Source organism: Conger conger, chromosome 5, assembly GCF_963514075.1.
Source record: "Conger conger chromosome 5, fConCon1.1, whole genome shotgun sequence".
In the NCBI taxonomy this organism is placed as follows: Eukaryota; Metazoa; Chordata; class Actinopteri; order Anguilliformes; family Congridae; genus Conger; species Conger conger.
In genome coordinates, this window is record NC_083764.1 from 55427831 (window position 1) to 55455516 (window position 27686).

The window sequence follows — 27686 nt, forward strand, 5'->3', positions numbered from 1 at the left end:
GGCGGTGCATGGGAACCAGGCGTAGCGTGACAGTCCGTTGTTCATGTCCAGGTACTGAGACTTGCACATCTTTAAAAAGACAAGCAAATATCATTTTCTACTGTCAGTACTATTTTATATTCAAATTATTAAGCATTTCTTACTTTGACTTACAACATGTCCACTTGATCAATAACAATGTAATAATTTAGTCATTCATGACAATTATATAAAAATCATAAAAAGCACCATTCACTTTTTGACACTTATACATGTAAAATTGCAACAGCAGTGCCGTTTTCAAATGAGCTGCTCTCTCCACTATGCAGACTAGCTTTATCACTCACAGAACTGGAATAGTAATAATGAAAAATTATTGTCTTATAAAAACTTTAATTACTGTATTAAACTTAACCATTTAGATGTATCCCTTTACCATGCTGTACTGAAAATAAAAAGCAACCTGTTGAAAGACCAGTGGAGTGCCAAAAGGAAACAAAATGGTTTGATGACCAATCACTCCCAGAGCTAATAGCCAAAAGAAGCTCAATAAACATATTGTAGATTAACAGTGTGAACAGAACAGTGCTGCTGTTGTTTTTCTATGTCGGTATTTTATTCTTCTTATTTTTCTGTTTTTAAACTCTGAAATATGAAATTGTTCTGTAGAAGTCACACATAAAAATGATCATGGACTTGATTTGTGGAACTGTTCTGTCCTCTACTCAGAGAATCAGTTTGTCCACTCATGTCTTTTGCCCTCTGTTATCTGGCTCATACTCAGCTCTCGAGGGAAGATAAAAATGTACCAATCATGTTATCTGAGCTCAGCTGGAACTGCTACAGCCCAAATGTCGTGTCTAGGAAACGACAGAACGACTAGCAGTGGTATATCCAGAGTATACTGTAAAATATATAGAGGCAGCGACACCAATAGGAACCTATGGGGAAGATTTCCATGACGCAGGGTAATGACATAACTTGGCAGATGAAACAATGAAAAAAGCTTTGGCAGTTGCCAAAACGAGGGTGCAAAAGCATTTTTGGGAAATAAAAACGTCTATATCTTTATCTGTGCGCTTGTGAAAAAGAAAAAGATATATGGAAAAAAACATAGCATAGAGTGAACATCAATATATGAGTGGAAACATTTTCCATTTGTGGTCAAACACGAATGGAATCCAATGTGAAAATAGGGGCGACTTCATATCAACTGGCGAAGCCCTTGGCGCACCTGAGTGAGAGAGGGCTCCCCGATGACGGCGGAGGCGGGGCAGCGGGCGCGGTCCTGGTGGGAGGCCGAGGCGTTGGCGGCCCACTGGTCACTGAACCCCAGCGGGGTGAAGAAACCGCAGTCCCGCACGCTGGAGCCCCGCTCAAACTCCTCACACACGCCGTCGCCATCGAACACGTAGCACCGGCTAGGCTGGCCTGCAGGGGGCAGCACACCCACCGTCAAGCGCTCAACACTGAGACGTACACGCGCAGGATGAGAACAGGCAGAACAACCTGGGCACCTCTTTACACTGAGTTTATCAGTGACACTCTCATTATTGGCTGAGATTTAAGGGTCAGGATCCAACGTGGGTCACAGGAGTATACTGTGTGAGGTGGGTCACATAATGAGTCTGTAGTCCACTAGTCTATGCTCGTATTTGTATTTGACAAGTCCCTGAAAAGTACTAAATTACTCATTTGGGTTCCGATATTAAAAAGGTAAGAGCCAGTGCTTTAGTAAGTAAAAACACAATGTGATTAGAATGTTGAACATGCTCTAATGTTGATGTAACAATCACTGTTGGTAATTGAAAGTGAAAGAGTTCAAGAACATTGACTTACTCTGGAATAAAATAAAAAACTTTCCAAAAAAACCTCTTCAAGACCGAATATTTCAGAGCAGTAATTTTTACCCGGGTTGTGAAACTTAAGACTCTGCTGTGCAAGGGACAGGCTTTAATAACAAACAACAACTGAAACACAAAAGAAATGCAGAGAAAAGGAAGATCAAACAGGACAACAGGCAGCCAGGCTTATATTCATTAGACATAATGAGTGAATAACATCAGAGAGTTTGCCCAGCAGGGACATCAGAGGCTATCACAAAGTAAAAACAGAGATTATTTCGAGATAAGGCGTCCAATTGACAAACTTCAACAAAGGCGAGAAATCCACCAAGAAACCAAGGGAGCAATTAAACACAGTGCCCATCCTTAGCTACTGATTGTGTTCACAGTATGCACACTGATCTTAAGGTCTTTTCATGTTTTAAACAGAAGCTACTCTCATTAGACATATTAGAAATTTCTGATTTGTGAAATTGATTTTTGTCTAACTTGTTCTGGCAGAGTGCAATAACAAGAGAAGCTGTATATAAATAAATAAACCATCCAATCAGATGCAAACAAACCACAAGAAAATACCTTTTCGAAACTTTAAATATAAAAATTTAATATGTTCTTAAACACTTAAGCACAGCCCAGGTTCTATCAGTATACTGATGCCTGTTCAAAGCTTTTGTTGGTTGGCCACTGGTCGATGCTGTTCAACAGGAAGTCCTGTGAAGTTGATGCTTAGCAGTATTGACATCACAAACTGATCTCCTGTATGGGGAAGGATGATCAATTTACCCTTGTTGGAATAAGGTCATGAGGTCTTCTTGACTCTTGAAGCTCAAGGAGACAGCGAGAAGACCAGATTCAATTTGTCAGGGAAGGCCAGGGACATATTCCAGGAGCACCAAAGCACTGCATGAGTGTTTTAAACCAGAAAAGGCACTGAACACAATGTTTGGCTGCAGAATGTTGCAGATTTAGTGCAATTTTCCAAATAATTTAAATTGAAACAGAACATTCTACCTATTGCTCAATTTCTCTTCGCGGAAACACTGCCATAAATTATCTACCCGCTACTAAACCATAACTCAACTCGCTGTTCAACAGAAGCACAAAATGTGTGTTTTCTGTGGCACTCTGCCCAATGGGCCGCCAGCTAATTATTTAACATAGCTCAATCGATCACCATGGTTTCCAAGTGGGATCAGCTTTACTGCTTTTTGAGTGAAAATATAGGGGGCGACTTCATATCAACTGGCGAAGCCCTTGGCGTACCAGAGTGAGAGAGGGCTGTGATGCCCAAATCAAAAAATCAATTAAGCCCAACAAATGAAGTGCGTGAGAAATTAAGTTAGTAACTCGTCAGGCCTTGTTAATTAGCCAGCCATTGGAACACATCTGTGTTTATGTCTATACGGGGTGGAGACAGGAGAGCAACACTGAACAGCAAAGACATGGGCGGTGGGGAGAAGTGGCTTATGGGAGGGGCTGTATAGATCAATAGCAATGGAATTGTGATGTCAGGCTTTAACACTTTCAAAATTCCAAGTGGGTGTTCCAGAACTCCATTGCTTCCGGTTACCAGTAGTGATTATTACGACAGCATTAAAATGTTCAGTTATGAACTTTTTAATCACACGTCTGTGATCTTCTACCTTTAGGGTTAATCCTCGCAGTTCGGAGCTAAATGTTTTGTGCAACGTGCTGGAGAGATTGATGGACAGGATGGGAGCAGTGGGAATGTGAATTTACACTTAAATCCTTGAGGTGCAGCACCAAATATTTAGCCTTCCAAATACTGTGGTGAAATGACAAACAGAAACATGAATAAGGTTGGTGAAATACTTTTTTTGAATGGAAATCAGACTTGGAATTGTCTACCTGTAACTGACATCGCCTCATCATGAAATACAGGTATATGAAACCCTATCCTGGATAAATCAACCACTGCTGGCTATGGACCATGCACAGATCCAGCTCTATAGGATGTTGGTAGTCCTTAACATTAATGTCTGGAGGTTAACACTCAGGGTGCGAATTGTGAAGAAGATAGGAGGGAGGGGGTAGGGGGTGGTGGAACCGATCACAGAATTGGGCGGGGTAGCAATTTGTGACCATTATTTAAGGTTCTATCTGCGTTCTGAGTAGTTTTGAGATATCTTCAAAGCTTTCACATCCTAACACAGCAAAACTGAAACTCAGGGCAATCCTATGAAATTGCCCTATAAATAACATATGTTTGGCACATTTCTGACAACTCATTTTTGTCAGTTAGAACCTTAAAAATCTGATGAATCGAATTGCGGACTGGGGAACTGATCACCACATAGTAACAACACTGTACGATTAAAATGCGTTTAAAAAATAAATCATGCAACCTGAATTGTATGGCCCAGAGATGGTTGTGGTCCAAAAGACTGCGCAGTGTGTTCATGACAGCAGCCACGGCTGAATATGCACACCAGCATATTTGAGACTGCTGTTCTCTCTCAGACTCCTATATTTTTCCATCTATTGCCGTGATTCATTAAGATGACACAATTTAATTACAGCCCCATGCAGTTTCCTATGATATATTCAAATCACTTTAGATGAGGCTTCCGCCCAGAGAGGACTCTTTGGAAGAAAATTCAATACGTTTCACCGAAACTTTGAATAACAATTTGACAATGGTGTATATCCTTCAATATTCAAAAATAAGTGTGATTGTCCATTCAGCTAGATCTGATGAGGAAAATGATGAGGGGAAAAAAATCCTCCATGATACAATACAGAAGGTGAAGCCTGGGCTTTAATCCCACCCGAAAATCTCCTTTTTTCATTTGGACTCACCGTCGCAGTTGAACCCTGGCTCCATACGACACTTCTTAGAACAGCCGTCACCGTCCAGCAAATTCCTGTCATCGCACTCCTCTCTCCTGATTGGACGGGCCGGGGATCAAGCCAGGAAGTGTTATGCTCTCACAACCCCCGTAGACAGTCACAGAGCAGCCGACTAATCAACCGAATGATCTCGGTTCAGTTAAACCTTGCTGTACATTTCAATAATGTGGAGTTTCCTACTTAAAAGAAGCATCAAAGGCTTTAGTCACTGAACTAAAAGATCCCCGCGGGTTCACGAATGACACTGACACATTCATTTAATTGTACCCCCATGGTAAGCATTCCTATGGTGCACAGTAATTAATTTTTCATCACAATTACATGTGAGCTACACATGAAGTGCCTTTTTCAATTAACTGTGAATTTTCATTACCCAGTGCTAGTCTCTGAACTGTTAGCGTGGATAATTGAAGTTGATCTAGCATAAAGACGTGTGTTTGCTTCCGTGCTATTAGCCCCAGACAGCTTTCAGTTACTTTACTTACAGTATAGAGATCCATATTTTTTAAAACAAAATTAGACCGCCAAAAGATTAATGATGTTTAAACAGAAACTTTAGCCAAGAGTCTCTACAATGCTACAAATGCTAGCATGCACTGTTCTTGTATTATGTTGCTACTTTTCCAGTAACAATTCAAATGCTTTGATAGTTATACACATCCTGTGTACACATATACTTCACTTTTTTTTTAATCAAGTGATACTAAGAAAAGAAAAAAATGCAATATACATAATTCCCATCAAGAGAAAGTGAGAGGGTTGAGCTAACAGCCCAGGCACAATTCATTATGCATTCTGACTCCATGACAAAGTGAAGACGTATGTCTTAAAGTGGTGTATCATGTAGCTCATTGCAAGTAGCCAAAACAAAATTCTGATGTACATATTCACAAAGCAAAAACATCTGCCTACCCAAGGCACAGTATAGGCTGCCATGTGCCCGGATTAGGCAAAGTTTCTGTTCGGGTGTGAATATAAGACTGAACTTAGGAACAGTTTTTGTTAGGGTGTGAATATAAGACTGAACTTAGGAACAGTTTTTGTTAGGGCGTGAACATAAGACTGGACATAGGCACGGTTTTTGTTAGGGTAATGACATGACTAGACTTAGGCACAGTTTTTGTTAGGGTGCAAACATAAGATTGAACTTAAGAAGTTTTGTTAGGTCGTAAATATAAGACAGATTTTTTGTTGAGGTGTGATAATTATGAGACTGAACTTACCCTTGCAGTTCACCATCCCCGCAGTAGGGGGCGCCGTGGGTGTGGTGGAGCGGTGGAGAGAGCTCACTGAGGATGCCCTGTGCCTCCACCTGGACCCTGTACTGATACTGCAACCCTGCTGTCACATCACTGCAAGACACACAAACACACACACAAACAGCTTTTATACATTTCAGTTGACCTGACGCCTCTGATATCAACCTTTTGGCTGAAAACACCAGAGACTGCTGAGATGTTTCTATTGGACATTTATCGTCTTACAAGACTCAGAAGTGGCCACCCTTGTTTTTGTTACATTTAAGTCTGAGTAACGACCTAAACCTGCTCACGTCCACCTCAACACGCTTCCTTTCCCCCCAGGTCAAAATCTGTTGCACATGGGAACCCATTCGACACCAGGTACATTTCGGTAAATTAATGAGCTTCATTCTCAGCAACACTGACCATATTTTTCTAAGATTTTATTTAGGGAGCCCAGACTGCCTGTCTGCTCTGAGATAAAATGGACCATTTCAGTTCCACTGGACCTGTTGGTTTTCTTTGTTTCCTACTATATCTCAGTCTCATTGAGTGCCTTCTTCTGAAAGGCACTTAAGCAGACTTGCTTTCCAAGGCCAGGAACTACAGAGCGGCACTGTTATCATTGTTATAAAGGGATACAATTGGAGCGTCTTGCAATAAGTATTCCTGGCCTTTGCTTTGCTTTTGATAAAATACCTGTAAATAATCTGAAATCATGAGAAGATGTTCATTATACCTCACACTGGTGACGACTGCTTCCAGAGTCCCCATGATCAGGGGTTATTTGTGTGTGTGTAGGATGTTTTCCCCTTACAGTTACAGTATACCACCCTGGCCTGTGTGGGATATATTGTCCCTAGTTCTGGGATTATTGATCTGTTTTGAAAGGCCACAACTATAAAAAGAGCCATGCTCCAACTTCCCAGCATCCTTGGGCAACCACTGTCTCCTGCCAACAGCAATGATTGTGTGTCTGTCTTCCCCCAGGTGTCACTTAAACTTCATATACAAATTACCCTTATTAATTATGGATCATTTTCAGCCCGACCACTATGACCATCGAGTGCTTACTCCTAACACTGTGTTCTAGGGAGCCATGGCATTCTATGTGCGGCATTTGAAAAAGGACGGTGCAGTGTAGTGACAAATCAAAAAGTTTTGAATTGACTGTGACACGGGGGGTAATGATAGGCAGACGAGCACCTATCAGAGACCTCCATCAGTACCAGGAGTCAGCCTGCCAGAGTTTTGTGAAAGGACGTTACGGGAGTCCGTTAATGATTAAATGATTATCATTCATCCTCTTCTTCTTGTCTCTCTGTGGACCCCTGTCCTTTAACACTGTGTGGGGGGCCCCCTGCTCTTTCCTAGATGGGCATGTGCCTCGGGGGCAGTAGAGGTGTATAAAGAGGCACTTCTTTTTTAGGGGTAAAATCTCAGTGGCTTCACAATTGTGATAATTGGTAAACCAGTCTGGTTTACTAAGACCTTTAGCGCTTGCAAAACCTTTTAGCACACGCAGGACCAACAACACGATCAATGATTGATCAGGTCCATTTGTTTTGCACCAATCATTAGTTGTGTTATTAGTTTTGTGTATGCTGAAAGGTTTTGCCCATGTTAAAAGTCTTAGTAAGTCAGGAGTTTAATCTGTTTATCTGTCCTCTGTAACTCTCCCCACTCCAGCTCACACTAAGTGCCAGTAAGGAGCAGGGTCCACTCAGAGACAGGGATTAGTGCAGGGACAGCCCATACCTGGCTGCGCGTGTTTACTGTTTCCACTGCTGAAACGGCCACATTCGGTTTATATCCCAGAGACCCGCTTTGCGCTTTCCTCCCTGTCCGAGCCCTCTTCCCCCTCCCTTCACATAGCTGTATTCCCACAGGTTTCCTACATGTTTCCGTACTTAACACAGCTTTTGGAATTCTGGAGATGAAACAAAAGTCATTCTTTCAAATATGTCTGCCCTCACACCATTTCCAGCACTGGTAAAGCAGTATAGCAGACTGGCTAACTTCAAGACGGAATTGCCAGAGAAAAGGCGCTAATAGTTTGTCATTTTAATAAGCTTTTTCCTCATTAAATGTGAATAAGCTAAAAATGGGATGTTACACTGGGTATACTGACATCAAAATCTGAAAAACAGATCCAAGAATATTCATGGTTATAGCATTTTTTGTTTTCCCATAATGCTCTCTGGGGTAATGTTTTCAAGTTACCGTATCATGGAACGCTGAGTTTTATATTATATATTTCTGAGGCTCTCATGATTTCAGTTTAAACGAGCACTATAATGCATGTATCAGTTGACTTGTAAGATGGGAATCCACTCTCCTTTTCTCAAACATCATGTTCAAACACACGCATTTGTCACGCGTGACAGACCAGGTTAGGACATCATGTCTCGTGCAAAGACCACGCAGGTTGTGGGTCCGAGGCCGGAGGGTCAGTTTCCCCTCTTAAAACGTTAGCATCTACATTTCAAAACAACGCCAGAATCCATCACCGGGAAGAAGGAAGCATTGTTTGATCTGGAGACCTGTCATAAATCTCCTGTTGTCCACGTAATTTCTTCTTCTTGAAGCTAAAGTTCCCGCAGCCGTTCCGTGCCTTCTAAAGGAACCTGGGTTGGGTTATGCCGGCGGGCCCCAGGCGTAATAAATCCGCGGCCTTTCATGCGAGTCGGGACGAGGGGCTCAAATTCACATGAACATTGAAGAGCGGTAGTCAACGTCGGGTAGGTGCCCCGAAACGGGAAAATATTAGTCAATGCCGATTTCTGTCTAGAGCAGACAAGGAGTGGGCGCACGGGAGGACGGAACTAGAGCTGACGGAACAAAATGGCGGAGGGCCTGAAGAAAGCGCAGGAAATGTGAATCCCGTACATAATGCAAAACAGCACAGTATATTTTTATTTCTGAACAGAATAAAAGCCTCCTTTGACAGCCAGTGGGGGTACATGTGTAGATCGCATATGTATATTATTTGGAATACTGTACAGACCGATAAGGGCTGGTATTCATCATGTGTTCTGCAGAAGGAGTCTAGTGCCAGTGACAGACACAGGAGGTCTAATGTAGTCTGACGTGAGGATGGATAACGGACAAGGCCGGAGGATTTCGTCCCAAAACAAACCTTACGCTGAGATTCCAAAACAAACTTTATGCCGTGACAACGTGTCGACCCCAATAAAAACGTACAAGACAAAACACAGTGTTTTCTGGGAGCTTCGGCATTGTTGGAGCGCCAAGCTTCGACTTACGGTATGTCATGCATTTCTGTTCGGCACGTAATTAAAAGCGATGTGCACATCTTCTGCTAAGCAAAGGTGTGATGCAGTCATTTAATATTTACTGCATATATTCCAGCTAGCAATCATACCATGGCCCACTATTGAAATGCCCTTGGCCCTGCCGTCGATCTGACGGTGTGTTTAAACTACAGCGGTCCACAATCCAGGTGAGGCAGTCGAGATGGGATCTTGACCAGTCGTCAAAAATTGTCAAAATAGCCGGTCAAAGATCCTGTCGACACCAGAGTGGCCATTATTAAAACAGTGATGTGCTGACAGGTATGGCTGACAGAAGTCTGATGGGTGCTTTCATTCTGTTATGACTAACTGTCATTCCTGTGGCCTATTAAAAGTGTACGGGGCAGCAGGAGCTAGCTGTCTTCAGCAGGTCTTCTTTAAGAGGATCCTCAGGTGTTTTTCTTTTGAAGAGGGGCACAAAGACTCAAGAGAAACTGTGTACCAGGTGCCTGCGATGTCCCCTACTGACTATCCATGGAGCAAACTGTTTTTAAACCACGGAAGCTAAGTTTATGGGCACCACCACATTGTAGAATTTGAATGCGGCTCCTCCACTAAGCGACAGTGACAAGGAGCAAACTGCCCCTGATTTGTTCACAAAGTATGACTGCATTGTCCTAATAACACAATGACACGGCACACAGGTACACATGAGATGAAGAAAAAACACTGATTGCAACTACATTTTCATGTGGGAAAGAAATATTCACTTTGTATTTTTACCATACTGTTAAAATTGACTTTACATTGAAAGGGCGGCTGAAACACCCACGTATACTAGAGTCAACCACAGTGGCACTATTGAGTAGCGTCTCTCATTTGATGCCAGGGAATGAGCATCAAAAACGAAGGCCGTTTTTTTGTGCTCGCTTGCCACAAACTGACCTGTCGGTGAAGGTGAGCTCGGACTGCAGGGCGGGGCTGAGGGTGAGGGGCGGGTCCCGGTGGAGGTGGTAGTGTAGCGGGCGGCAGCCGAAGCAGAGGGGGTTCTGGGGGCGGGAGGTGAGCAGCACGGCGTCGATCTCCATCTTCTCGTCGAAGGTGTAGATCTTGACCCCGGTGACCCTCTTGTGGGTGTGCGGTCGCAGGGTGAGGGGCACGTCGCAGAAGGCGTGGTGGGGGCCGGTGCTCAGGGTCTCCCCGGACTCGGTCAGGAACTCCACGTTGGTGATGGCTTGTGTGTCTGCGTCAGGATAACAGTACCTCAGGCCCTGTGCTCATTAACGGTCTCACAGGAGATCTGATCCAGGATCAGTTTTCAGCTTTTTAGCTTATAATTGATAATGGTTAAGGTCAGACCTGGGTCAAATAACAAAAATTACTTTTGATTCAAATACTCTCTACGCTTTTACTGAGCTTGTCAGGTGTACTGGAGCCTATGACATATAAGTGGAATCCCAGCCTTCTGGTCCTCTTGGTTGGCTCAATTGGACCAGGCAAGACCAATTATTTGAAAGTATTTGAAATAATTACGTATTTCTGGTCTGGGTAGAATAGGGCCAGCAGACAACAAATCCAAGAACTGCTGGTGTTCCACCCTCCCTTGACCTGGGAGTCAGGTGCGAAGACAGTCTCGCCAATCAGTAGCACAAATTACCCGGGAGAAAAGAAACCCAGGGCTGGATTTGAATTTGAGGGCCAGAGTTGATGATCCCTGCTTTAAGATGTGAGTTCACAGACAAATATGTTCAAGAATGTTCTTAACTGATGTAATCACTTCTGGTAATTAAAAGCAATGGAGCTATTGGACACTATGAATTTTGAGGAAACATAAAAAATTCCCATCCTCATCCTCTCCCTGCAGTCCCAGCATGCACTGCTTTAGATTCCCCCAGACATCACAGTGAGAAAATAGTTTTATGATGACCTCCATCTCTTTAAATGAATGTCAAATAACACAAAGGAGTCTGTCCCACAGAGTCATGCTGTGAGAGTTCCTTTTTTCACTGCCGCCACCAGTAGATGGCGTGGAAGTTGTGCGATTGTCCAGACTGTTCGGAATGGAATAAGTTATTTTCTGTTTGTTATACATGTTTTTTTGGTATCAGCCTTTTTTCTGTGAGCTAAGTAGGTGGAGATAGTGGGGATAATTAGCATTATCTTGGACTTTGGGGGTTTCGTTCAACCCTAAGAAATAACCAAAATCAACTTGGCAACCTTGCGCTTCTTTTCAAGTTAAGGACAATTGGTTAAATTCTGGCAATGACTATATCCACAACAACAAGACACACTGGCAGTAGAAGGACTTTCTACTTGACTTTCTACTGGAATTGACAGCATAAATGGGAATTTGCTTTATCACCAAACATCGCGTAGTGTAGCACTTGCTCAGGGACATAGAGAACCGCAGGGCCGTAACATGGAGCAGCACAGGAGAGACCTGCACTCACCGGTGGAGATGTAGGTCATAGAGTGAGGAGCAGAGGAGAGACCTGCACTCACCAGTGGAGATGTAGGTCATGGTGTGAGGAGCAGAGGAGAGACCTGCACTCACCGGTGGAGATGTAGGTCATGGAGTGAGCAGCACAGGAGAGACCTGCACTCACCGGTGGAGATGTAGGTCATGGAGTGAGGAGCAGAGGAGAGACCTGCACTCACCGGTGGAGATGTAGGTCATGGAGTGAGGAGCAGAGGAGAGACCTGCACTCACCGGTGGAGATGTAGGTCATGGGGTGAGGAGCAGAGGAGAGACCTGCACTCACCGGTGGAGATGTAGGTCATGGAGTGAGGAGCAGAGGAGAGACCTGCACTCACCGGTGGAGATGTAGGTCATGGAGTGAGGAGCAGAGGAGAGACATGCACTCACCAGTGGAGATGTAGGTCATGGAGTGAGCAGCAGAGGAGAGACCTGCACTCACCAGTGGAGATGTAGGTCATGGAGTGAGGAGCAGAGGAGAGACCTGCACTCACCAGTGGAGATGTAGGTCATGGAGTGAGGAGCAGAGGAGAGACCTGCACTCACCGGTGAGAGATGTCGGTCATGGAGTGAGCAGCAGAGGAGAGACCTGCACTCACCGGTGGAGATGTAGGTGACCCAGATGGTGAGGCTGTCAGGGGTCACGGGGTGACGAAACCGCAGGACCAGCACGCAGCCTTCGCTCTTGGGACAGGGTGAGGTGACGTTGGTGTCGTAGAGGTGCAGCTCCGGGCTCCAGGCCTGTAGGCTCGGCTCACAGGGCTGGTACACATCAGGGGGGCCTGGTGAGACCGCAAAATATACGCAGGTAATTCACCTAGACTAGTGACCCACAAGGTCATAGGTTTGAGTCCCATGTGGCACCTCATACCCACAAGGTCATAGGTTAAACTCGCATGCAGCACCCAACACCAACAGGGTCATATGTTCGAGTCCCATGGGTCACTCCACACCCACAAGGTCATAGGTTTGAGTCCCATGTAGCGCCTCACGGCACTCTACCCTTGTAGGCGTGCCACGTATTAAAAGCCATTACATCGCAAACTGCACGTGGGCCATGTGTTCAATGTTAGCTGCAGGTTTTCCTTGATGTGCGAGTCTGCAAAGCAAATGAGCGACGTAAAGTGGGAAAGCAGAGATTTGGCCGCTCCGGGCCAGGAGACAGGAGGTTCAGCTCTCCTGGAGCACTACCTGCTGTCCCACAGCTGCTCCATTAACCCTTTAGAGCAGAGGAGAGAGGGAGGCCCGAACACGCCCTGCCCTTCATCACCCTGGTCTTCATCACCCTGTCCGTCGTGTTCATCACCCTGTCCATAATCTCTCTGCCCTTCATCTGGAAACATGCAGTCATTTTCTCATTCAACCGCTACATTCCTTTCATATTCCAGCTCCCGACTGTTTTTCATTCCTCCAAAATAAATGACAAGAAGAGAGCGAATTTGATCATTCACATCAATATGAAAGGAACACGCTTGCCAATAGTACACACTCGTAATCACTTAGATACTTCACGTGTGTTCTTTAACGATTGTGCCCGGACTGAGGACTGCTCTGATATGAAGTTAAGCACAGCTGGTATTAAAGCAGAGAAAGGGAAGGCCTGTAACTTCCCCTGCTGGGTGCTCAGGATCGAGTGTATTTCTGCATTCTGGGAAGAAAAGTCAAACACTGGAGAAAAGCAGGAGGACCCACGACGACGTGAACGGAAAGACCGGGGAACGCGCGCGTCGTTCACGGTGGGTCCCACCAGAAACGCAGGGCCAGGGAGGGACCGGGAGAAACGGCATCAACAAAACAACAACCCGTAAAAGTGAGGAGTTTAGAGTTAATTTCCTGGGCGGGCAGAGCTTGTCTCAGCAGAGCTATGAATGTTTGGACAGGCCAGGGGCGGGCAGCGGGGCCATCCTGTATGTGTGTGTCCGCGCAGAGAAAACAGCCACGCGCCAAGTCCAGCCGTAAAACTAAATTGGTCAGATAAACACAGTGCTGCTCAGGGGGCTTGGCTTAATCGCTCTGTCAGATGCTACCGAACCACCCCCCCGAACCCACCCCCCTGCTCCCGAACCCCCGACCACCCCCCCCCCCCCCTCACCCTGCACCACCCCTCCCCTCCCCAGGAGCCGCCGTCGCCTCCAAATTCTCCCTGCGTCATCACTTCTGCCGCTTGGCGCGGTGACGCTCACCTCTCCTAAGTTCCAGGCGGACTTGTCCAGTATTTCAACAGCTAAAGAGTGACAGGGTTGGCTTGGGCCTCGTTGAATTCTGCCCGTAGTTACTTCTGATACGTTTATAAAGTCCTTTAAAATATAATATTTGCATAATTCATGTAGTAATTGCTGTCACCGTTAAATGCTGGACACATAAGGTAGCTTGGAGATTTGAGGAACGCCTGGGAAAAGGCCATACATTTTTTTTTTTGGTCATTGTTATTGGTCATAGCATCAGTCATTCCCATTGGTCTCCATTGACAACTTATGTATTTTTATACTGATGATTTTGCGAATTTGATTAATTATTTAAGGCAATTACATTTTGAGTTCTTTCCATCAGGACAATAGTGAATTGAAATTGAATCTATAACGTTGACTACAATCTATTTCTGTATGTGTAGTTTGACAGTGCTGTAACTTCAAAAAACATACATTTCCAGTTGAAAGTCTTACTCACTGAAAATACTGTGGAATTAATTACTGCACTGCACAAAATAATTGCCAAAAGGAAAAAGTGAGAAGTTTAAATGTGATTAGGAATGCAATTTCTTACTGAATAAATTTTGCATAACTTCCGCTACTGCTGCCTGCCATTAGCCACAAAGCATCTCCATTTTCCAGCAGCTTGAAACTCATTATGTTTCTGTGAACAGTTGGTTCGCTCGCTCTTTCCTAACCTGTTGGATATGGAGCGTTTCCACACATTAAGTCTGGGCCGAGCGTCTGAACGCAAATGGCCCCGCGTCCGTCAATAAAGGAAATGAGGCGGGCAAGCCACACAGGAACTTGATTGAGATAATCAGTTGCATCTGTTACACCGGGAATACGGTTTCAAAGCAATACGGGGAACACACAGATTTTATTTTTAATGACAGCTGAATGTTGGAACGGACCCAAGGTTACCAAACCTCAAAACTATGTTGTGGGCCTTTTTTTTATACAGTAGGTTTATTTTTTAAAAATCTGTTTTTGTGCGTGTCCTTTTTTGAGGTTCATTTCTTTATTTATTTCTTCCAGATACCTCACACGCACCTGGTGAGGGGAGAGAAAGGATCTTCTTGGGGGATGAAAGTCCCCCTCCGTGGGCCATCTGCCGGAGCTGAGGTCCAGGGTTTCCTATCTTCATTAATCAAAGCTGAAGTAGTGTTTTCTGTTGTTGTTATCGATTAGAGATAAAGTATTCAAAGCCACGCACCTTTAGGGACTGCCGGAGTCAGGGGGACATCAAAGCCGCAATCGACACGGCGCGTTGGAAAGAACTCAAAGCGCTGGAAAGGAGGGACGAATGTGAAGGAATATCCGGAATCTTCCGCCGCGACCCTATCTTACGGAGTCAGAATCCGCAACTCGTTCACCGACTCATTGTCTACCGACACTTTGACTATCACTTCAGGCCTGTGTGGCTCTTTGTATTTCTGTCCTCTCTCTTATTCCTGTGTGCGCTCTTCTAGGTTTCACCCCTGGTCGTGTGCCCTTAGTTTCACTCATTTGTACAAAGTCCTTTAGAAGGAAAAGTGACTCCGTAATTTGCCACAGTCCCTAAGACGTGCCACTTGCTCCTGTCGAGAGGGAGCCGCCCAGACAGGCGTATAAGCTTCGTATCGATTGTTCCCCCGCGCATAATGCACCCTCTGAACTCACTCTCATGTGTCTTCCTCTGAAGACTCTCTTGATCACTGGCTCTAACAGGACTCGGGTTACGCAGAAAAAGGAAACAATCCAAACGGCCCGAAATGATACACTGGCTGCGGCGCGCGACTGGGCCAGGACAGAACCGAAACGAGGTTAAACACTCCATTACGCTCCGGTATCTGCTCTCTGATCTCCCTCGGAGAGGAATCAATGGATTAGGACACTGATTTCCCCTCTAAATCTGTGCAAGTATCCATTAAAGTGTCACCCAGAACTCCTTGTACTCTCCTGGGCCTCCCACAAGATCTCAGGGAACATGTTCTTGGATTCAATCAATTGGATTGTCCTTAACTCCGGCAATGAAATACAGCTGTCCGCTAGTTTTTTTTCCTTCTTCTTCTCAAACAGTGTGGTGAGTACAGCAAAGCACCGACTGAATTCACCTGACTCGATGGGCTGCGGATAAAGCAAACAGTCGTTGAATTTCTTTCAGAGTAAAAGTAAAAATATGTTACAGATGTCTGCCTTAACTCATTCTGAGTGATGATGTATTATGGACTAAATTCTGGAATATTCTGAGTAACAAGAGGCAGAATATCAGTGTGTCAGTGCAGTCAGGTGGAGCCAGGGCAGGTGCATGGATAGAGGCAGGTGGATGGGCCGGGACAGGACCATGGGTACGGGAATCTCAGGGGAACTGACCCACAGCTTCTTCAGGAGTCCAGTATCCGGAGGAGTCGCAGGCTCGGGGGGAGGTCGCCTCGTGGGCGTACTGAAGGAACGTCCCGTCTTCCTCACAGTCCCTGCAGTTCACAACACCCGCTCTGAGAGAGAGAGAGAGATAGAGAGAGAGATCAGGATATAGAGGGGGAGAAAGAGGGTGGGAGAGAGGGAGATGGAAAGAGGGGAGAGACAGAGAGAGGGGGAGAGATAGGGATATAGAGGGGGAGAGAGAGTGAGAGAGGGGAGAGAGAGGGTGGGAGTGGGAGAGAGAGAGAGGGAGAGATAAAGAGGTGGAGAGAGAGGGATAGAGATAAATAAGGAGAGAGAGAGCAAGAGAGAGAGGCAGAGAGAAAGTAAAAGAGAAGAGATTTCATAAAATACTCACAATCCTCAAACATCTAACACATTGTGAAACACCAATTGACCAACAGCATTCAAAACCAACATCCATCCATACTGATGTCCACCAGAAACAAAAACATGGGCAACTTCATACCTTTGGTGAAGCGCCCCACTCACGGGGGAAAGCCAATGAATAGTCACAGACTCAGACGTCTGGCCAATCACCATGGGAGGCAGAGGGATGGGGGTGGGTTTTTTGCTGACCACCCAGTTCTGATAGACCAAGTCCACGTAGCAGTGCATGCGAGCCACCTGGTTTGGGGTGAAGTTATTGGTGCAGCTGTCGTCTGAAATGAAAAAACATGCTCAGTAAAGTGTATCTGTCCCCTTCCAGACTATTAAAGCATGTATCACCTGCCAGAAAACAGCCATATAATGTGTGCTGTGCAGATTGAACACTGGCAAACATCGTGAGCTGCAGAACTTGGCACGGCGGAAAAAAACGGTCTGAGCTGCGATAAAAATTGTATTGTTCTGGTAGTACAAGAGGAGGGAACACAAAGCTGTTACCTCAAGTGTTACCTACACAGCTCTTAAGGAGACACTATTCCACAAGACAAGGTATATTGTACCTTCAAATTACAGAACAACTAGTTATTGATTGGTCAGATTATAGTCACACCTGAGTCCCAGGTAAAAGGAGGGTGGAAAACCAGCAGTTCTCGGACCTTGAGGACAGTGATTCGATGATCCCTGATCTAGGTTATAAAGCCTGTGACTTTCTGGTGAAGGGATCAAGACAGCCACTGACAGAAATATCCTTAGGCTACCTGTACAGCTCATGTAGTTATCGTAGGAGACACATATCCACAGACTACCTGTATAGCTCATGTAGTTATCGTAGGGGACACACATATCCATAGACTACCTGTATAGCTCATGTAGTTATCGTAGGGGACACACATATCCACAGACTACCTGTATAGCTCATGTAGTTATCGTAGGGGACACACATATCCACAGACTACCTGTATAGCTCATGTAGTTATCGTAGGGGACACACATATCCATAGACTACCTGTATAGCTCATGTAGTTATCGTAGGGGACACACATATCCACAGACTACCTGTATAGCTCATGTAGTTATCGTAGGGGACACACATATCCACAGACTACCTGTATAGCTCATGTAGTTATCGAAGGGGGTCCCGTGGTACAGGGTGGGCCCGCAGGTGTCGTTGATGGGGTCCGGGTCGCGGCAGGCCTTGGATTTGGGGGTGGGGGCCGTGTCGGCGCAGAGGTCGCCCGTCTCCATGGAGGGCGTGGTCTCGCGGCACGGGTCGTCACACGACTCCCGCTCGCTGACCCCCTTGAAGACGTGGTACAGGCCCAGGATGTGCCCCATCTCGTGGATCATCGTGTTGTTGTGCCCGACCGTGCCAAAGTACGCCGGGTTCAGCACCATTCCTCCTGGGGGCCAGAGAAACACAATGCCAGTGTACGCACTGCTGTGCTCTGTACCACAATTGCATTTTTCTTTTGCTCAAAGCCCTCCCAGTGTCAGCCCCTCCCATTAACCCGTGTGTAGTCTTAACATTCCGTATACTCCCCTTGTCCTAAGGGTAAAAAATGACCCGCCTACACTAAACCCCTAAAATAAAGCTTAATTAAATTTCTATTTTTCAAATCTATTTTGCACAAAGAAACAACCTGTCACACATCATAAACTTTGTCATCAAATTTCAAGTTGAAAAAAGATAATTTAGGGGGTTTTCTCTGCTGTTAAACATAGTGGCAGGTTTTTTGACCCTTAAGACAACACAAGGGTTAAACCCTCCCAAAGCCCTCCTCTACTCCTCACATTAGTTAATTTATTTATTTATTCATTTAGTCAGACATTGACATATGCTGCCAGTGTATGGTATGCACCACTCTGTACCGCATACAGTACTGTGCGTGCACATATACACACACACACACACACACACACACACACACAAAACTGGTATCTGTTTTTCCTTCTACATCAGATGCCTGGTGCTTGATTGATGACATTCAGAGATTTCGGGAATACACTTTCAACTTTAAAGGCATAGATAAAAGCCCACTGCACAAATGACATCCTCTAGCATAACAAGACAAAAGTCTCTCATTCTTGGGAAACATTTTTCAACAGGATGCATATCAATCATCCGTGACATGTATAAAGGGAAATGGCATTCTCGGGAACAGCTGTTTGTATTTTCCATTTATCAATGAGTATTATGGTTTTATCATTTGGGGGGTTGAGCCTCCTTTATTACTTGTTGAGTTATGAAACTCATAAATGGAGATACAAGGTTCACGCACAACGCCGATGAAACTGTATATAATAAACGTACATTAATAATACTAAAATGAAGTGAGCATCGTTTACTCTGTGAACAGTTATGAACATGAATGAGGTGATTTGTCAGAGAAAGTATAGCTTTGCTCTGCGTTACAGTTGAATACAAATACATGAAAAAATGAACGAGGATTATAAGATTTCTCCTCTTTATTGTTCCCTTTCATTCAAGCTGTCAAATCCCCCAGAATCTGCTCATCTTTTCTCATTTATACATCACACAGCCTAATGTCTCACCAAGATGCTTTGAGACACTTAATGTGAAATGCATTCGCTCAGCTCACCCAGTCAGGATTCAGACTGACATCGCCCTGGAAGATGTAGCCTAACACCACACGCTGCTAATGAACATCTCCTCTGACCTGTATAATTCACCACCACGACAAACATCTCAAGACACCGGCAGAAACACAGAGGAAAGGTCTCTGTGCAGCAGCCGCAGACACGTTTCCGGGGAGTCGTAGTGCCGGACGGCGGATGGGCGAGGCCGGGGATATGAACGGTGAAGGAGGTTAATGGCGGCAGGCCGCGTCATTAACACGACGAGGTGCTGGTGAGCACACCGCCGCTCCTACGGCCCTGGCGGCATCGGGACTGCTTCTGTTTACCAGGCCCTTTCGGGTCCTCCCGTCGACTCCGGTTCCCTCTACCCGAAGCGGAGCCCCGTTATGGAGGTGATTTTTTAAGAAATATAAATGGAAAACGTCTCCCACAAAGGGGACATTATATGGACTGGTACATTCCGCTCTGAGCTTTTCCATACCCGTCAGAAGGTACGTTTTAGACTCTTTCCTCTACACCCTTGCTTTCCTCCCCCCCCCCCCCCTCCTCCCCACGAGAAGTGTTCCACGCGGTTGTTTGTCTGGATCGCAGCGGGGCCAGTTCCTCGCTCGTTGACCGCAAAGCTCCCTCTCGTTTGGGTTATTAAAAGAGCCTTGCCGTGATATTGCCTGGCTCCTTGACGCAGGGTCGCTCTACTTCAAATGAACCGCAATCCGGGAAAAGCGCTCCCCGACTCCGGTCCGTAGCTGATTGCGCATTGTCGGGGATAGAGATCCGGCTGGAAATCAACCCGCGTATAACCACTTCCCACGGAGCATTTTAGAGGACGGGTTCTCGTCCCACATGAAGAGGAACCGTCCCGGATTTGTTCTGATTAAGGTGCCAATCAGAACGGTTCTGAGAATTGGTAGAGGTTTGTGGGTTCATGTCCAGGTTAATACTAAAGGGGGGATATACGCATGCTTTCCCCTCCATCGGAAACAGGGAACGGTGGACTTCTGATCTATGAGGCCATCAAATTAGCTGTCATCACAACGAAACCATTTCAAACCACTCCTGGCTTTGAGGCGGTGTGAATAATGTGACTCCCACAATATAGTCTCCGGATTAATTAAGAGTGAAAATATTTGGCAATAGTTTTATGTCGGTCTTTCAGTACATCACTCTGTAATGTCATGAAATGACCATCTGACCTAAAATCATGGTGCAATCTATGTCAACATGTCTGGAATCTTTATAAAAACATGCTCACATTTAATACAATCTCACAAAACTCATTATTTTGCCAGTTGGAAGTTTGTTTAGCTCCTAAATTAGATTTATAAACATTTTGAAAAGTGCATAATTCCCTTTTTTCAGACATAACTTTAACATTTCTTTCTTGTTTTACTTCATAAAATCGAGCTGTTAAACATAGAGCCAGAAACAACATGACCTTTTCTTGGTTAAGGAGAAATATATGGGATATGGGATGTTATTAAATAACTACTGATTTGCCGAAAGTGACGTGGTAGTCAATATGCTGCAGAGAATATTTTCTTAGATTAATTGACAATTAGTTCAGGCTTTGAAAGTATGAGTAAATAAATTTTGAGTTATGTCTAACAATGTGAAATGTATTTTGTTATCACACGGATGTTAAATTGCAGTTTCTGAACGAGTTTGACTTTCTAGACATTCCACTGAAACAAGCGTCCAGACACGGCTAATCACGGGACTGAATATAAACCGCAACGCTAAAAGGCTTTCGCAAATGACCTTCTCCCCTGACACTCGCTCAAACAGCAGAGTGGTCTATACTTAACCTGCCCGGTTATAGAATGTTGGCATTGGGTTTTATAACTGACAAATGCAATTTAAATAAGCTTGAAACACAAGTCTTTTATGACCACTTAAAATCTCGGCAACCGTTCAGCTGTTCGAAGCACAGCAGGTACAGAACAACATCGGTGTATTCCCCAGAGATCATTGGCATAATTTCTTCTGTCATTTGCGGAAAATGGAAGCGGCTTGTATCGCTTCTTGTGAACTTTAAAAAGTTGAAACTGAGACAAACAGACAAACGCTACCGTCTGCTTTTCAGTTTAAACGCCATTCAACTGACAAGTTTCAGTTTAAGTACAGCTTTGAGATTCAACTACAGATATGGGTCACTGGAACAGAGTGAACTTCACAGCAATGCCCACAGTCTACTGCACTATGTACTGGGTACAGGGCTTTGACTGAGGTTACTAGGTTCATTCAATTAGTGCTGTACGACATGCTGTCACAAGTGGTTCGAAGATTAGAGGTTATTCGGAAGATTAAGATTAGGAAGTGTAATTTTCGCTCAATCGTTCCCTAGTCGGTACCTATTCAGGCCAAAAACAGATAAACCTCTGGCAGAAACAATAAAACAAAATAACCATAGCTAAACAAAATCAGTTTGAACTCACATTGACTACAACAAGGTCCACAACCACAGCCGATGGTGTTCAGAGTATCATAAAACCATAATTCTAATGTAGCCTCCTTATGCAGCTAATCATCATCTGGGATGAAAAGACTAGCAGTGCATTCTTAGCTGATTTTATACTGAACGTTTTACTGTGTTTAAGAACACCCACCTCCCATACACGCATATAAAAGTGGGACATGGGAGAGACCATCGCTTTAGTAAGTGCTAAGCCTCGAACAGTGAAAACTATAAACTACAGCAACCTGGCAGGCAGCGTATGTCTTAATGGCCATGCCCGTTCCCTTCGGTTTGGTTTGACACACATGTTTCTGTTTAAGACTCATTGATGTCATTCACACAAAAAAATATTATTATGTTTTAAATGGACAGTGGTTACCCACTGTATCTGTATAAAATACTTGTAACTTCAACTGATTAAGTGCTTAGTACACGTCCCATATACTTACTGCAATAATATTGTGTGCAACCACTGTCCAGAATAGTATTAAGCAATCATTTTGATGACTTACTTAATGTTATTAAGAAATCATTTTGATTACTTTCTTAATTTTATTAAGTAATCGTTTTGAGACTGGGAGCTGATGATGAGAGAGAAAGACAAAGAGAGAGAGATGGCTGAGTGGAATGCAGACAGACTGGGAGGCTGACACAGAGATAGCCAGTGACAGTAAGATCGTGAATAAAGAGGTTTGCATTGGATCGCCGCACCGGGGCGACCCACAGAGAACAGTAGCCCACTGTAGACTTGGACCGTGTGCAGAGAGCGGTGCCCGAGGCCCTCGCTGTGCACACACGTTGCTTTGGACACGCCCTGACAACCGCGGGGTGGCCCTGGACAGGGGCAGGGAGGCCCGCTGGCCGCCCCCCCCCCCCCCCCACAACACGGCCTCCTCCTCTGGGGCAGAAGCTCCCTCTCTCCCCTCCCCTGGCAGCGAGGATGGGAAGCGGCAGGGTCCAACCCTGCTTGCTCCCGGCGCCTAAGCCAGGGATGAGAGACCCTGTGGCTCCCTCGCCGTCGCTTCGCCTGCCAGGTTGAGTGCGAGGTTTCGGGGTGAACCGAGGTTGTTTTTAAGGTGGCCCCAGAACCCGAGTTTCACCCTCGCTAAGCCCGGATAGGGCGCGCCAACCCAATCCCTGGCCACCTTAACCTGGCCGACACTATATAAACACTTCTCCTGGCCTAAGAGGGGAGGTTTTCAGGCTTTATGGGGCGGGAGTCATTGCCCCCATTCTCCACCCTGGCGCCAGGACCCGCGGGCGTGCTGCTCATCGGCCGAACGCGGTCCTCTGGGTTGGGCCGGGCCGGTACCGTAGACGAGGCTCATTTACGTCCCGGGAGCGGACTGCCGTCAGCCCGCGGACGCGGTTCAGGCTGAGGCTAGCCGGAGGCCCGGCCTGTCGAATTCCTGTCGAAGAGAGAGGGCTCTATTGACCCGCCGCCTGATGGCAGTGCCGACAAAAACAGTGAAATTCGAGAACCGAGTTGCCCCCGAATGTATTGCACGGCGTACACCAGTTCCAGTCCTGGCTGCAGGTGACGTAGTTCCTCAACCCACGCCACGGTTTTCCATTCTCGACTCTGTCTTTCGTGGCTCTCCTTTTCCTCCGGGAAGCCGCGACACCCGAGGCCTTCCGGAGGAGGTGACGCCAGTCTGGCACCCTCGCCGGCCTCCGGGGACTCGTTGAGCCTCCTCGAGCTCCAGCAGCCTTCCTCAGGTGCAGGATCTCTGGGCCCATGGAGTCTGAAGCCCCCTTATTGGCTGGGGATATGTTAGTCATCATGTTGTCGCATCCCTGAAGGAAGTCAGTATTTGCCTATACTCGGGTTCAGCTCTCCTTGGGGTGCCTCACACCCCTGGAAGCGACTGTTCTGGAAGAGAAACCCCAGGCAGCACCAGGGTGGCCATCTTGCCTGAATGTCATTATGGAAACAACATGCCGTTTGTTATTCTTTCTTCCCAGGGGGGCTTGGCTCAGGAAAGCCCGTGCCTTCGGAACCGTCCCTTCCCGCGGGATGTGCTGTTGTTATTAGCTAACCGCAACAACTTCCTGTGGGCTTCTGTCGAGCAGCCTCCAAGCGCTGTGCACTGTCGAGCTCTGATCGAGAGCCTGGGAGATCCGTGTCTCAAATCTCCCTGCTTCTACCTCTGAAATGATTGCATCCCTTTCTACTGAGCCTGAGGTGATGTTTTATTCACTAAATAAAAAGGTTGCATACAGCATATCAGCTTAAAATATAATTTCACAGATATAATTTTAAAACAAATATTTAGCCACGATTTAACATAAAGATTTTGATTTGGGATGTATTATGAATGTTGGTGTTGTATCTTGCCAACTCCCGTTTAAATACCTCAAATTCATGAAATAAAATGTTCCAAATTAAAACGAATGGAAGGAGAAGTCATGGTGCAAAATATATGCATCGCAGCAAGAAGTAAACATCTGTTTTACCTCACCTTGTTGTGTGAAGAGGGGCGTTTCACACATCAGCATAAAGAAAAGCCCTGTTTCCATAGTTAACACAGGGCCACGTGTATCACGCGCTACGTGCCTGCATTTTCCCCAAACACGCCGGGCAGACAGTTACCTGACCCAGGTCCAGGACAAATGCTGGAGGGTAATTAGCCAGAAATGTTGCGCTGCTGAGTAGAATTTACAATGCAATTACATCTAAATTCAGAACACGTAACGGAAATAACAGCCGAATAAATGAATAAAACGTGGCGCAGTTTTGAGAAGTGCACAAAAAGAAACATAACACCGTGCCCTTGCCGGTGAAAGCCACAGCCACAGCGAGAGAACACAGAAATGATGGGAAAGCGGTTATTAACTGCCTGTTTTAGCGTTTAAACGCAGTCGCCAGTGGTCATGTCCGCTTTAGTGAGACCTTACCACTGTGCATGGCACTCACCGCCTTCAGTAAATCTGATTGAGGACAGCGAGAATCTGGCTCTGCTTCCAGAATAATACTTTCAATAGTAATTAGATGTGAATTATGGTCTGGAACACAAGCCAATAGAGTACAGCGAGATTTGTTTAAACCGCCGTAGGATCTGGCCCGCACAGTACGGACCGTGTGTGGATGAAGAAAGCCATAAAACAATGTGAGCGGGTTCCGAAAAAACATCAAAAACCGCACACATTTCTGTGTTGTGATTTTCCTGTCAAATTGATGTATGGTGCATTCAACACCAATCAGCATTTATCCTTAACCTTTGCAAAAGTTCAGTAATTAATTACTAGTAAATTACAGTCAGCTAACTGTGAATATGTTGACTCAAATCAGTTTAACAGCTTATGCAAGTCAATCAATTGCAAAACCGAAATGTTCTCTGCTTTATATCTTAATATTCAAAGTACAGCAAAAATCTATGACCATTTTATGCACTATTTGTCTGAAGCATAAATTTTCCATTATTGGAAAATCTCTGAAACTTGGCTAAACGAACACTCAGCCACACTATGTGAAATGTTACAATATACAGCAGTACATTTTCGTGGAAAAGAAAGCTGGTGAAAATTCTGTGAAAATGAATACTCATTGGCCGATATACAGTAGATTGGCGAGTTTCATAATTGGTTAAATGAACTAGCTGAATTATGATTGCAAGGAAAAAGAAAGGATTACTGCATTTATTCATGTTATATGTTAACACATTAATCCATGCGAGATTTCCACTGGGATATGTGAAAGACGTGCATAAGTAGAGTAGAATATTTGACAAAACATAACATGCACAACATTAGCACACTTTTATATTTTATGAATCACCAAAAACTATGTTTTAAGTGAAATGTGTGCATTTTAAATTGAGCAACATCCTGCTCTCCATAAAGGTGCATCAGCACAGATCTTTGACAACATCCAGCCCTATGAGTAGTTTATAGCCAGTTTGTGCAAAGCTTTCTCATTTATAGGCAATTATGTGCCCCGCATTAACATGGCAGCAAATTATTAATTTGATCAATTCAGCCAATACTGGTATACATTTACATTTACATTTTTGTAATTTAGCTGACACTTTTAATCCAAAGCGACTAACAAGTGCATAGGTTCTTCAACAAGTTAAAACATCACATTCATGAATATATATATAGCGTGCACAAGAGAGGGATTTCTGAAGGGGGAGGGATAACTGTATAGCAGTAATTATGCAGGAATACATGTATACCAGTTATTATGCAGGAATACATGTATACCAGTTATTATGCAGGAATAAATGTATACCAGTTATTATGCAGGAATACATGTATACCAGTTATTATGCAGGAATACATGTATACCAGTTATTATGCAGGAATACATGTATACCAGTTATTATGCAGGAATAAATGTATACCAGTTATTATGCAGGAATACATGTATACCAGTTATTCCTCCTGAGCTCCAGCCCTGTATGCAGCACAGTGACTGAGGGGCAGGACGGGGTTATGGGGGGGTTCTTACCCTGGTGACTGAGGGGCAGGATGGGGTTATGGGGGGGGGGGGTCTTACCCTGGTGACTGAGGTTGGAGAATGGGGTTAAGGGGGGGTGGGGGGTGGGGGTCTTACCCTTGTGACTGAGGGGCAGGATGGGGTTAAGGGGGGATGGGGGTTTGTCTTACCCTTGTGACTGAGGGGCAGGACGGGGTTATGAGTGTTGCTCGGGGGGCAGGGGGGAGCTCTTACCCTGGTGACTGAGGGGCAGGACGGGCTTATGAGTGCTGCTCGGGGGGCAGGGGGGAGCTCTTACCCTGGTGACTGAGGGGCAGGACGGGGTTATGAGTGTTGCTCGGGGGGCAGGGGGGAGCTCTTACCCTGGTGACTGAGGGGCAGGACGGGGTTATGAGTGTTGCTCGGGGGGCAGGGGGAGCTCTTACCCTGGTGACTGAGGGGCAGGACGGGGTTATGAGTGTTGCTCGGGGGGCAGGGGGGAGCTCTTACCCTGGTGACTGAGGGGCAGGACGGGGTTATGAGTGTTGCTCGGGGGGCAGGGGGAGCTCTTACCCTGGTGACTGAGGGGCAGGACGGGGTTATGAGTGTTGCTCGGGGGGCAGGGGGAGCTCTTACCCTGGTGACTGAGGGCTTCTTTTGCCCAGGGCCAGGTGGCGGCCCCTGCCAGCTCCTCGCGGATGGAGTTGTTGGCGAAGAAGACGTTGAGCGTGTCTGAGCTGCTCAGCTGCAGCAGGTCCTTCAGTTCCTTCACACTGATGTAGGCCCTGGAGGGGAAAAACACACATCCAGTGTTAATTCAACTCTAACGGACCACATACCGGTCCAGTTGGGAGCATATATGGAGCATTTCCTCCCACTGAGGTGTACCTGCTGCTTAGTTTGCCTTAAAGCTGAATCGTATCAAACACTGGGGGTTTTCAAGGCCTGGCTTGATACGGTGCTAGATACTATTTAGCTTTTAGGCAAACTAAGCAGTAGGTACAGTATACTTTAGTGGTAGGAAAAGGCAAGCATTGCTGGGCTGAATAGCCTGTTCTCGCCTTTATGTTATGTATGTTATGTTATGTTATGTTATGTTATATTAAATTATGTTATGCTATGTTATGTTATATTATGTTATGCAACATTATGCAATGTTATGTTGTGTTATGCTATTTTAAGTTATGTTATGTTGTGTTCTGTTCTGTTACAGTATGATAGGTTATGTTGTGTTATGTTATGTTATGTTATGTTACCTGTACTCTGTAAGAGTAGATTTAACACTAAACATTTAGGCTTTATTTTACCGTCTGCTAATTACCTAGTACTTACTGGGTGAATACACAGCTACGTGTGTAATTATTAGGTTACTACCTTGATTTCAGTGGTAAGTTCTATGAAACAAACAAGGTTCCACATGTACGTGCTATGTAAATACATTTTCCCGACCACTTCATAGTGCTTACCTCTAAAATCAAAATAGTACAGTGATACGTAATATAGTAAGTACCTGGTATTTACCCAGTAAGTACTAGGCAATTAACAGGCTGTAAAATGAAGCGCTACCGA

At 45.3% G+C, this 27686-nt stretch overlaps 1 protein-coding gene across 1 annotated transcript in view; it reads right to left on the minus strand.

The window, feature by feature from the left end:
* The window catches only part of pappa2 (pappalysin 2), an 83283-nt gene that overhangs the window by 31463 nt on the left and 24134 nt on the right, over nt 1-27686 (minus strand). Inside the window, exons 3-12 of the mRNA XM_061242725.1 lie at nt 26754-26902; nt 17751-18044; nt 16727-16919; nt 16210-16331; nt 12265-12447; nt 10135-10432; nt 5918-6046; nt 4644-4729; nt 1214-1410; nt 1-69 (exon numbers count right to left, since the gene is read on the minus strand). The exon at nt 1-69 is cut by the window's left edge and continues 51 nt beyond it. Of these exons, the coding sequence (XP_061098709.1) occupies nt 1-69; nt 1214-1410; nt 4644-4729; nt 5918-6046; nt 10135-10432; nt 12265-12447; nt 16210-16331; nt 16727-16919; nt 17751-18044; nt 26754-26902 (1720 nt within the window). The remainder of the gene's footprint in view (nt 70-1213; nt 1411-4643; nt 4730-5917; nt 6047-10134; nt 10433-12264; nt 12448-16209; nt 16332-16726; nt 16920-17750; nt 18045-26753; nt 26903-27686) is intronic.